The following is a 13,124-nucleotide window of genomic DNA, read 5'->3' as shown; positions in this document are numbered from 1 at the left end:
ATCTAGCTGTGTTTGCTTTTGCAAGAGAACTACAATGTTTTGATTATTGGGTGACAGGTTTTCTTATTTGTGTGAAGAGTTTTGCAAAATTAGCCAATAGTTACAAAAAATGTGCTTAAGCAATCAGAAAAAACTGTAAGAACCACTTTTGTGATTTTAACATGTTTTGTCTTTATCTTACTTTGAGCTTCTGAGCTGCTGTCTGTCAGCCTCTGAGCCAGATCAGTCCTCTTCATCTCCTTTAAAACCTCCACGATCTTCTCCACTGACTGTCGGCCGTAAGTCTGTACCATCAAAAACACTGTGTGCTGCAGGTCTGACATCTCAAACAGGCTCAATGGAATAAGTAAGAAATATTTCTTCTTGAGGATTTTGATGAAGTCTTTGCGCTCGCTGCCTCTCAGATCAGCCAGTGTTTCCAAAAGCAGCTCAATAAAAGGCTCCATCATTTCTACCTGGTAAAAACAGAGGTCACATGACAGCGATGTGCAATTCAAATATCTGTTTGATCATTAATGAACAGAAAATTTTATGTGTGGTAAAAAATATATTCATGGTCAAAATCAGGTCTTTTTAAAAATTCAAGTCTTTTCTTTTTAAAACCTGAAAAGGTGACCTTTGACGTAAATTATTTGTCCTCGGGATTCCCATATACTTGTTTGCCATTCACCTAGAGACCATTTTTGAGCCGAGGACAACACAAGGGTTACGGTCATGACCAGTCGACCAGATTTAGAGCAAAAAATAACGACCATCTGGTGCTCGGTGGGTACCTGCTTGGATTAGTTCTTTATTTCTTGGCTCATTTTTTCCTCTTTTTGAAGGATTTAATTTTCATGAACAGGTTTGTGACTCTGTTTTACTGCCTGACTGTAACTCTGTCAAAGACTGAGCTACAAAAACTGCAGTGAGTCTCCTGATTTTACAAACAGAGGGGAGCTTTAACTGCTCGCATCTTTACTGATAAACAGAAAGACTTGAATTTAATCTGCTTTTAAAATGTAAATAAGGTTTAATATTTCTATACCAATCATGTATAAAACTCATGTGTACAGTGGGGCAAAAAAGTATTTAGTCAGCCACCGATTGTGCAAGTTCCCCCACCTAAAATGATGACAGAGGTCAGTAATTTGCACCAGAGGTACACTTCAACTGTGAGAGACAGAATGTGAAAAAAAAATCCATGAATTCACATGGTAGGATTTGTAAAGAATTTATTCGTAAATCAGGGTGGAAAATAAGTATTTGGTCAATAACAAAAATACAACTCAATACTTTGTAACATAACCTTTGTTGGCAATAACAGAGGTCAAACTTTACTATAGGTCTTTACCAGGTTTGCACACACAGTAGCTGGTATTTTGGCCCATTCCTCCATGCAGATCTTCTCGAGAGCAGTGATGTTTTGGGGCTGTCGCCGAGCAACACGGACTTTCAACTCCCGCCACAGATTTTCTATGGGGTTGAGGTCTGGAGACTGGCTAGGCCACTCCAGGACTTTCCAATGCTTCTTACGGAGCCACTCCTTTGTTGCCCGGGCGGTGTGTTTTGGATCATTGTCATGTTGGAAGACCCAGCCTCGTTTCATCTTCAAAGTTCTCACTGATGGAAGGAGGTTTTGGCTCAAAATCTCACGATACATGGCCCCATTCATTCTGTCCTTAACACAGATCAGTCGTCCTGTCCCCTTGGCAGAAAAACAGCCCCATAGCATGATGTTTCCACCCCCATGCTTCACAGTAGGTATGGTGTTCTTGGGATGCAACTCAGTATTCTTCGTCCTCCAAACACAACGAGTTGAGTTTATACCAAAAAGTTCTACTTTGGTTTCATCTGACCACATGACATTCTCCCAATCCTCTGCTGTATCATCCATGTGCTCTCTGGCAAACTTCAGACGGGCCTGGACATGCACTGGCTTCAGCAGCGGAACACGTCTGGCACTGCGGGATTTGATTCCCTGCCGTTGTAGTGTGTTACTGATGGTGACCTTTGTTACTTTGGTCCCAGCTCTCTGCAGGTCATTCACCAGGTCCCCCCGTGTGGTTCTGGGATCTTTGCTCACCGTTCTCATGATCATTTTGACCCCACGGGATGAGATCTTGCGTGGAGCCCCAGATCGAGGGAGATTATCAGTGGTCTTGTATGTCTTCCATTTTCTGATGATTGCTCCCACAGTTGATTTTTTCACACCAAGCTGCTTGCCTATTGTAGATTCACTCTTCCCAGTCTGGTGCAGGTCTACAATACTTTTCCTGGTGTCCTTCGAAAGCTCTTTGGTCTTGGCCATGGCGGAGTTTGGAGTCTGACTGTTTGAGGCTGTGGACAGGTGTGTTTTATACAGATGATGAGTTCAAACAGGTGCCATTCATACAGGTAACGAGTGGGGGACAGAAAAGCTTCTTACAGAAGACGTTACAGGTCTGTGAGAGCCAGAGATTTTCCTTGTTTGAGGTGACCAAATACTTATTTTCCACCCTAATTTACGAATAAATTCTTTACAAATCCTACCATGTGAATTCATGGATTTTTTTTTCACATTCTGTCTCTCACAGTTGAAGTGTACCTCTGGTGCAAATTACTGACCTCTGTCATCATTTTAAGTGGGGGAACTTGCACAATCGGTGGCTGACTAAATACTTCTTTGCCCCACTGTACATGACAAAGCTGCAGCTTGAATTTCATGTGTATGATTTGTGTTTAAGATGAAGATCATTTTCAGTCTTCATCTACTGAATCAAAGCTGAACTGTGTGAAGTCGACTGATGTGACGTTACTCACTCTCTGGCTCAGTGGAGGAAACTGTTTGTCTGAGGAGAAAAGAAAGAGAAAAAGTCAGATTAGAAACTGTTTTATCATCAGGCTTTATGAGGATTTAGAACATGAAAGATTTCACATCAAAGTGACACTTAAACCTCGTTAACTCGTTAATAATGATTTTAGAGAGAGGCCTAACTTTGTGAATGAGAGCACACACAGGATACTCTGATCGCTGATCACTTTTAGTGTGTATTTAGTGACACACACACACACACACACACACACACCTATATACAGTGCTCAGGATAAATGAGTACACCCCACTACATTTGTCAGAAAACCTTTAGTTTCCTTTCAGAATCAACATTTTCTATGAGATATACTACAAAATACTCCCACAAATGTGGGCCATTGATTGCAAACAAGATTTGTTAATTTGCACACACAAAAAAGTGATTTTCCTAACAAGTTCATTTAAGCCCATGTTGCAAAATTGAGTACACCCCAATTATAGTCTTAGGAGAAAAGCCACACTTAAGACTACAAAATTTGAATTAACAGGCATTCAACCACAGGAGAGTCTAATGACTCATTTAAGAGATGTCCAGCAAACAGGTGACTATAAAAGGGCATTACTTAACAAAGAAAAGCCCTTCCCATTTCATACTGTCAGCAAGAGCTCCACATGGAAGAGAAATGTCCCAACATTTGAGAAATGAAATCATTACTTTACACAAAAAGGTGAGGGCTACAAGAAGATCAGCAAAGCTTTGCATATCAGTCAAAATACTGTAGCAAAAAGTAACCAAAAATTTAAGAAAGATGGAAGTGCAACCATTTACAGAGACGTCCAGGCCATCCACAGATGTTTACATCTTGACAGGAGCATCTTCTGATGAGAAGGGTTGAAGAAAACCTCCATGCAAGTGCACTGCAGTTAGCTAAAGCAGTAGAAAGCCAAACTGGAGTGACCGTTTCCCGTGACACCATACGGCGCACACTGCAGAGGAATGGCATGCATGAGTATCGTCCACGAAGGAAGCCTCTCCTAAAGCCCATGCACAAAAAAGTATGCCTGGAATTTGCTAAGGCCCATGCTGAAAAAGGTGAGGACTCTATACTCTTGAGTGATGAGACCAAGATCACTGTTACTAATGGTTTCAAAACTGTATGGTGTGATTAAAGGTGAGGATTTCAAAGAAAAATGCATGGTGCCTACGGTGAAACATGATGGTGGCAGTGTCCTTATGTGCGGCTGCATGAGTGCTACTGGTGTTGGGGAGCGGCACTTAATTGATGGTATCATGAACTTGGAGTTTGATGTCTCGAGACCGGACCACTTTTACGTGTTCTTGGTCTCATCTTGGTCTCAAGGGGCTTTGGTCTTGTCTCAGTCTTGCTTTCTCAGATCGATTTGGAGTCAATCATCAGCAGAGCGGGGGGGTTAGCTTACTGGGCTTAAGCCTGGGTAATTTTTTCAGAAGCCCGGGGTCTTTTGGACTGTAATTTGTTTCATAGTTAGATGCCTGACTGACAACTGTATAAAACAAAAACTACACACAATATTCGAAGCACATAGCGCACAGTCGGAAATTCCCCCGACTGAGCAAAGCACTTATGCATGTGAGTGAGGGGGGAGAATCTGCTGCCTGTGAGTTTGCTGCAGACAGAGGAGAGCTTAAGTTTGACCAGGTACCAAAGCAAATCATTCGTAAAATATAACATAAAAACGTCTGCACTTCTTTAAGTTGCTTGAAGACATTTCACCTCTCATCCGAGAAGCTTCTTCAGTTCTAAGGTCAAATGGTGGGGAGTCCCAGATTTAAACCTAGTGGGAGTTTCCCCCGCAGAGGGATTTAAGGACCCCCTGATGATCCTCCAATTGCCTGAGCCTATCTCAAATATCACTCTGTGTGTCTCCTATATGATACATTTAACTGACATTTTTGCATTGTAACAACCAAGATTTATAAAAGAAAATAATGACTATTAACAAGGTTGCCCAAACTTTTGCATCCCACTGTGCACTACATGACTTTGAACATGACGGGAGTCGAGACCAGACTGGCGCGTTTATATCCAGTAAGGATCCCAGGCTACCTCTCCCACGCTAACCAACCCTAACTCAAAGTGAGAGACATAAATATGAAGCAATACCAGCTCGGACGTCACCCGGGTGAAGAAGGTCAGCATCAGGTAAAAGATGAAAATTGGGCGCTGTTGGAATATTACTACGCAAGAAACTCTGGTCAAACTTGAATGGGTTGAAGTCAACTGATGTGACGTTACTCACTCTCTAGCTCAGTTTAGGAAACTGTTTGTCTGAGAAGAAAAGAAAGAGACAAAATCAGATTAGAAACTGTTTTATCATCAGGCTTTATGAGGATTTAACACAAAAGATATCCTTCAAGCTCTTGAGGGTCCTTGAGGGGCTCTTCTGGACAGAGATCTCCGATGTTGTTCCTGGGATCTGCTGGAGCCACTCGCCTAGCTTGGGAGTCACCGCACCGAGTGCTCCGATTACCACTGGGACCACTGTTACCTTCACCCTTCTCATCTTGTCGAGCTCTTCTCTGAGCCCTTGGTATTTCTCAAGCCTCTTCTTTCTGATGTTTGTGTCATTCGGAATCGCTACATCTATCACTTCAGGTGTCTTCTTCTGCTTGTCCACTACCAATATGTCCGGTTGGTTAGCCACCACCATTTTGTCCATGAGTATCTGGAAGTCCCACAGGATCTTAGCTCAGTCGTTCTCGACCACCCTAGGGGCTGTGTCCCATTTTGATCTCAGGACTTCTAGGCCATACTCGGCACCAGAGATGGGCAGTAACATGTCACTTGTAATCTGATTACTTTTTTCAAGTAATGAGTAAAGTAAGGGATTACTATTGCAAAAAAAGTAATTCAATTACAGTCGCTTTCCCGTAAGCACGCTGTGTTACTGTATTACTAAACTGTGGTTTTGTTTGAGAGCGTGTCTAGTATATGTCTGCGACGTTCGTGGTAACAGACGTGTGCAGATCAACAATAGATAACATATTGAGTGCGGGAGAGAGTATGACTGTGCAGCGTTTAAAGCAGGGAAGTAATGACCTTACTTTGACTTTGATTCCCTAAAAAGTGACAAAAACATTAGCGTCCGATGTACACTACATGGGAAGAAAGTTTCTTTTTACATCGAAAGGAAACCCCTAAACTTCTGAGCAAGCGAGCATGCCCATATGGAAAAGATATATATAATTCTTATAAAGTTTGTATCTGTCTTGTGTGAAACTTGTATGAAAAGCATATAAGAGTGAAAACAGATATAAGATCCCTTGAAAAATTATATAATGAAACTTGTATGTTTTGGATACTTACTAAAACAATGTATGAAAGTAATGAGAAAGTGGCCACTTTCATGAGTAAATCATGTAAGCCTTATATGATTTACTCATGAAAGTGGCCACTTAAGTTTTTACTATTTCTTTTCCATATGGGCGTTGCCACAGGAATGTGAAATTCACAGAGAAACTCCCAGATCCTCCCACTGACATGACTGCTATGGCACACCTGCACACCTTCACCCGCCCCAATCCTGCTAAAAAGGTGAAAATAGTTTTAACCCTCTGGGGTCCAGGGTATAATTGGCCGTTTTTGATTTTACCTCTATATTTCACCTTTAAAATATGTTTTTCTTGCCTTGTTTGGTATCATTATTTTCAGCACAACCTCAAATATCTGAAATTTGAGTTATTTTTTCATTTTGGTATACTATATTAGCACAGTTAATCTTAATTCAGACAGTAGCAAGGCCCGGAGAGGGTGCTATTAACTAGGGCTGAACGATATATCGCATTTGCGATAATATCGCGACATGATCAAGTGCAATTTTCTAACCGCAGAGGCTGCGATTATACTCTGGACATGTCCAAATTCATGGGCTGCATCCTCCTGAGGCCGCATTTGTAGACCGATTACGTCACAGCGACGCGCCGAAGGCTGTCCAAATTACTACCATATCCCAGAATTCATAGCGCGGCCCAGCCAAACTCCAGTTTCCAGCAATGGCGGCCGCTACTAAGTTTTAAAATTACTCATACTAATCTTTCTGGGTCACAAAATAAACTTTTAACATATTTTCAGGCGAGAAAGTAGTTGTGTAAACATCAAATATCTGCTCGGTTTATCAAGATATCCCATATTTGCAAAAGTGCTTCGACGTTTTCAGAGGCGTCTGCTACCCACCAGCTCGACAGCTAGCCGGGAGCTCGAGGGTTACTGATGCGGCCGAGAGCGGCACAACTCCCGGCACATCATTTTCAGATCACCGCGGAGTTTCGCTGCTCGGGTTAAACGTAATATATAAGTCACTTAGACAACCTAAAAATGTTATTGTTGTTTTTCAGTGTTTTGTTTGTTTGTGAGTAAATCGGTTTGGCTGAGATTAAAGTTATTAGATTAGATAAAATAAAACTTTATTAATCCCCCGGGTGGGTTCCTCCTTGGTTTTCACACAGCTGACTAAACGTCAAACAGAAAACTTATTAAACAGAAGTATGAGACAGTCGAGAATTTACACCAGTGTCTGGTTATATTTTAGATAGCAAGAAGCAGACGGCCGAGTTTATTAAACTCCACCGAGACAGCGGTGACGCTAATCAGAACTAGACCGTCCAATTTCACGCCTTTAAATTTTAAAGGCGTGTTTGTGTGTGTGTTTATACAATTGCTATTATGTTTGCACTTTATGTGTAATGTTACTGACTGCAGAGATCAGTAAGATGTGTGTATTTTTTATTTATTAGTTTTATTAATTTAATATTATTTTTTAATTGAATGACTGTCTAGTAGTTCACAGATGTCGAAAAACTGAGTGTGGTAAAGCCACTGATTTTTTTTATGTATATTTCTGCAATCTGCACATTGTACTGACTTTCATTTTAATGTTTACACCAGGGTTCCTTGTCAGCACTTTATGCTCAGATGTTTGTAAGCTAAAAATAAACTATTGTGTATGTTCAAATATACTGTTGTGATTGAAGAAGTTAAATAAAAATGTCAGTCATCAATTCATGCATCACCTCATGTCATCATAAAAGAGGTCTGTCTTCCAGGAAAGAACAGTTTAAAATTAATGTAATATAGTATTGGCCATACTATATGATGTATTGCTTGTCTTTGTTTAATAATACAGAAGACAAAGACCTTAAAAAATAATCGCATATCGCATCGCAATCTTGGGGCAAAAAAATCGCAATTAGATTATTTTCCATAATCGTTCAGCCCTACTATTAACCCCGATTCTTTTGTCCCCGTGATAGAACAGAGAAAACCGACTCATAGTGTGTTAAAACATTTATATTTCTTTTTATTCAATCATCTTCCAGAAGAGAGACACCCCTGCACAGCTCAAACGCCAGCTGCAGGATCTCTAACATTTTTAGCTCAACATGTGTCTTATATGGTATTATTTCTGTACTTCAGACGTCACACACGGCACACACAGTTTCAAACATTGCTTATATGGAAAGTTCTTCTTTTCTGTGTCTTATCTATTAATATGCCTGTGCACTAAAACTTCCTGTTTTTCAGTCTGGCTGAGCACTTAGTTTGTGAGTCAAAAGTGGCCTTGCTCTACAAGCCTTCATTATTAAAGTACATAAAACAATCTAATGAGCAGATACACATTAAAAATCTCTCTCTATTTCTTAACAGTGCCCGAGGGCAAGAGTCTGTGTCCAGGCCTTAGTTCATGGGGCCCGGCCAGGCACAGCCTAAAAAAGGGACATGGGCCCATTCTCCTGTAGGCTCACCACCTGCAAGAGGCTCAATAGGGGTCGGTGCATTGTGAGCCGGGCAGCAGCCAGGAGAGGAGGACCTGGCGGACTGATCCCCAGCTACCAAGACTGGTTATTGGGACATATAATGTCACCTCTCTGGTGGGGAAAGAGCCTGAGCTAGTGTGTAAGGTTGAGAGGTACCGGCTAGATATAGTCAGGCTCACCTCAACGCATGGCCCGGGCTCTGGAACCATCCTCCTGGAGAGGGGCTGGACTCTGTCTCAGTCTGGAGTTGCCCCTGGTGAGAGGTGGGGGGCTGGGGTGGGTATCTTGGGATCCCCTCGGCTTGCTGCCGGTATGTTCCCTTCCCAGATGCCTTAACGTCCACTCACATCCTGGGCCATCTGACCTCAGGAAATCACATGATAGGGTGGGGCTAGGTTTCACAATGAACTCACCTGAAACCTTGGCTGATTGTGACCCACACCCATTATCACACCTTGGCTAATGTGATAAGGTAGTGGATCATTAGGGGGTCCATTTTCCCTCTCGGCGGGTTACTCCCACAGGGCTTAAATCTGGGACTCTCCACCATTTGACCCTAGAACTGAAGAAGCGTCTTGGATGAGAGGTGAAAGGTCTTCAAGCAACTTAAAGAAGTTCAGACGCTCTTTCAAAGCTCCTTAGACGACGAGAAGGTTTGTTCCCTTTGCCTCCTGGTCGGAAAAGGGGTCATGACCGTCATCTGCGCTTTTGCGCCGACTGGTGGTTCAGAGTACCCAGCCTTCTTGGAGTCCCTGGATGGGATACTGTAGGGTGCTCCTCCTGGGGACTCTGTTGTCCTACTGGGAGAATTCAATGTTCACGTGGGCAATGGCAGCGAGACCTGGAGGGTTGTGATTGGGAGGAATGGACCGGATCTGAGCCCGGGCAGTATTTTCATGTTCAAAAATAAGAGTGTCCATAAGTGCAGCTGGCACCAGGAGAATCTGGGCCACGGGTTGATGATCGATATTTTAATCGTATCACCAAACAAAAGGCCAAATGTTTTGGACACTCGGGTAAAGAGAGGGGCTGAGCTGCCAACTGATCACCACCTGGTGGTGAGTTGGATCAGGTGGTGGGGGAGGACGCTGGACAGACCTGGCGCGCCTAAACGTATAGTGAGGGCATGCTGGGAACACCTAGCAGAGGCCCCGGTCCGCAAGATCTTCAACTCACCCCTCTGGAAGAGCTTCAACATGATTCCGAGGGAGACTGGGGACATTGAGTTTGAATGGACCATGTTCAGCATCTCCACTGCCGAAGCCACTGCACTGAATTGCGGCCGCAATGTAGTTGGTGCCTGTCATGGTGGTAATCACCGAACCAAATGGTGGACACCAGAGGTGAGAGGAGCCATCTGTCAAGGCTCTCTGTGTGGGTAGGCGGAGAAGTCAACCCAAGTGCAGGACTCTTGGAGGCAGAGGTAAACTCAGAGAACAATCTCAGCTTTATTGCTGATCAAAACTACAAAACTCAAAATGACACAGGTGCAGAACACTCAGGAACAGAACACACAGGCAGGACAGATGGTGAGCAGACGTTAATGACGCGACACTGACACAGAGAAGCACAGGGCTTAAATACACAGAGGGAGCAACAGAGGCGGAGCCAGACATTTGAAACACCCGGGGCTTAGCCCTAAAGGGTAGTATGCATGTGGGATTTATTTATTTATTTATATTTTTTTTTTTTGGGGGGGGGGGGGGGGGGGGGGGGTTAGAAATGACTGAAAGATTAATAGGCTCTGTTTTGAGTTTTGTTCAAAAAAGAATGACTTCATATGGGAAAAATATATATCACATATGCAGGACACCATAAACTAGTTTTTTAATTAAGCAGCAAGGCAGAACAAAATCGGGGCTGCATCAAGACACAGGGACTAAATCTCAATTCAACCAGACCCAGAACTGATCCGGAATTAAAACAGGACTACAACAGTTCAAAATCAGGACTACTGAGGACTTAACCAAGACTGAACCAGAATCAGAACTGGATGATAGCAGCACTAAAAATCATCATAGACCTGCACTACACTTTTTTTAATTCTACCAAAGTCCACTATTTAGATTGAGAAAAGTTTATATAATTATTTAGCCTTGTTGTGCAAACAAGCCTGAATAACTTAATATAGAATTTGAAAAATAACAAACCTAAAAAGAAACACTAGGTACGAGATACATGAGGACCTATGATACGGTGATACTTTTGGTAAACAACCATTTGACTAACATGTGTCTCACCTGCTCTTGTTCCATCTCTGTTCTGTCCTCATTCTCCATCTCCCTCTCTGTTCCTCTCTCTCCCTCTCTGTTCCTCTCTCTCCCTCTCTGTTCCTCTCTCTCCCTCTTTGTGCTGACAATCATCAAATATACAGTTGAAACCAGATATTTACTCTTCAGATCAAAACACAAACCCTTTTTTAATTGTAACATCAAATCAGACTAAATGTTTATTTTTTTTAGATTGATAAATAATATATTTATCAATAACATATTTGTTAACTTTAAGAGTAAAGAGAGAAACTATCTGCATTTCTTAATTGTAAATGGCACCAAATTGTATTCATAATTGAGCCACACTTATGGAGCTCCACAGTTCTTTTTCTGGTGTTTTGGTTGATATCTCTTAATTTCAATACACAGAATATCCTGCTGTGTAGTGAAATTCCTCTTGTTTTGCATAGAAATATACTGAACAACATACAAAGCATAATATATAAAATACTACCAGAGTTTTTTTCTTTGAAAGAAGCTCCTTATGTCCATTCTTGTATATCAGTAAATTACTGAAACCGATTTATTTAGCCGTGGAGGGAAACAACTGAAAATATGACATAAACACATGTAAGCTAAGACTCTCTAAAGAAACAGCATTGTTGTTGTTCGGCTTTTCATTTCGCCATTTGTTGATTCACTTGAAGAGCGAGTAACGTAATATTGGTCAAGTGATCAGTTTGATATCAATCTTTCGTGATTCACCGTCATATTTACATTATTTGTACGGTACGAATGATTTGCTTTGGTACCTGGTCAAACTTAAGCTCTCCTTAGTATGGCTGGCTCCGTTTCTCTAACAGCGCACTCGTAGGCAGCAGCTGCCCCGCCCTCTCGCTCAGTCGCTTAGTGCCTGAGCTCGGATCATACCAACATCAGGGGGGATTCACGCACAGTCGTAAATTCCCACAGTGTGCACTATGTGCTTCGAATATTGTGTGTACTTTTTGTTTTATACAGTTGTCAGCCAGGCATCTAACTATGAAAAAATTACACTCCAAAAGACCCCGGGCTTCTGACAAAACAACCCGGGCTTAAGCCCAGTAAGCCACCCCCACACTCCGCCCCTGGGGAGCAATCAGGGGATGAGAGACAGGAAAGAAACACAGCTGGGTCAAATCAGGGCTGACGAGACTATGGGGAGCAAAACCAGACACACTACACACAGGACAGGGACTATCAAAGTAAAACAGGAAATGACATGAAGACAGAGACACAATGCTAACACAGTACAGAGAAACAGACACATAAACCTCAGAACTAGAAAATCTTAACCAGAATTAAATCGAAATGAAAGATAATAACAAAGAAAACCAGCCTCCCTTGAAATGTCTATGACAGGGTGCTGGAAAGGAGAGTCCTTCGGTTAGTTGATCCTCAAATACAGGAGGAACAATGCGGTTTTCGTCCTGGTCATTGAACACTGGATCCATTCTTCATCCTCTCAGGGATACTTGAGGGTGCATGGGAGTTTGCCCAACAAGTCAACATGTGTTTTGTGGATTTGAAGAAGGCATTTGACCGTGTCCCTTGGGGGGTCCTGTGGGGGGTGCTCCGGGAGTATGGGGTGTCTGGCCCATTGCTAAGGGCGACTCAATCCCTATACAACCATTGCAAAAGCTTGGTCCGCATAGCCAGCAGTAAGTCGGATTCGTTCCTGGTGGGTGATGGGCTCGATGGGTCGATCTACGTCCCTACCCTCACTTGTGGTCACGAGCTGTGCGTAGTGACCGAAAGAACAAGATTGCAGATACAAGCGGCAGAAATGGGCTTCTTCTAAAGGGTGGCTGGCCTCTCCCTTAGAGATAGGTTGAGAAGTTCAGCCATTCAGGAGGGGTTCAGAGTAGAGCTGCTGCTCCACAACGACAGGAGGTAGTTGAGGTGGCTCGGGCATCTGACATGGATGCCTCCTAGGTAGAGATGGCACGATACCACTTTTTTATGTCCGATACCGATACCGATATCATAAATTTGGATATCTGCCGATACCGATATGAATCCGATATAGTGTTTTTTAATCAACAAAACGGTTTTTTTTAAATATCTTGCTGCATTTTGTATAAGTTCATACTCAAGTTTAAAACAACAACTACACTAAAGCTATTCTGTTATACCTGTATGCAAAAAAAAATGTTTCATAGTTCAGCAATACTGATCAATCTAATAAACTTAAACCTACACCATCCTCCCTATTCTGGTATTTTAAAGAGTACTTAGCGTAAATATTAAGCAACCTAACTAATAGGGTTCCAACTCCCAGCAACAAAAATAAATAAATAAAAAA

General features: G+C 42.3%; 1 protein-coding gene across 11 annotated transcripts in view; it reads right to left on the bottom strand.

Annotated features, from left to right (window-relative positions):
* Positions 1 to 13,124, bottom strand: part of LOC309717161 (uncharacterized protein) — a 73,524-nt gene that overhangs the window by 54,754 nt on the left and 5,646 nt on the right. For 8 of the 11 annotated variants that reach the window (XR_014279634.1, XR_014279635.1, XM_082551492.1 and 5 more), the window contains exons 3-4: positions 2,782 to 2,810; positions 182 to 455 (exon numbers count right to left, since the gene is read on the bottom strand). Coding sequence is in view for 9 of the 11 variants with exons in the window: in XM_082551492.1 (XP_082407618.1) it covers positions 182 to 455; positions 2,782 to 2,810 (303 nt within the window). In the remaining 2 variants the exon portion in view is untranslated. Of the gene's footprint in view, positions 1 to 181; positions 456 to 2,781; positions 2,811 to 4,917; positions 5,083 to 13,124 lie in introns of all 11 variants that reach the window. The other 3 variants (XM_082551493.1, XM_082551501.1, XM_082551494.1) reach the window with 2 other exon arrangements.

Source organism: Aulonocara stuartgranti, assembly GCF_965226115.1.
Source record: "Aulonocara stuartgranti genome assembly, chromosome: 11".
Classification (NCBI taxonomy): Eukaryota; Metazoa; Chordata; class Actinopteri; order Cichliformes; family Cichlidae; genus Aulonocara; species Aulonocara stuartgranti.
Note: the sequence above shows the minus strand (reverse complement) of the source record. Positions and strands in the feature narration are given on the sequence as shown.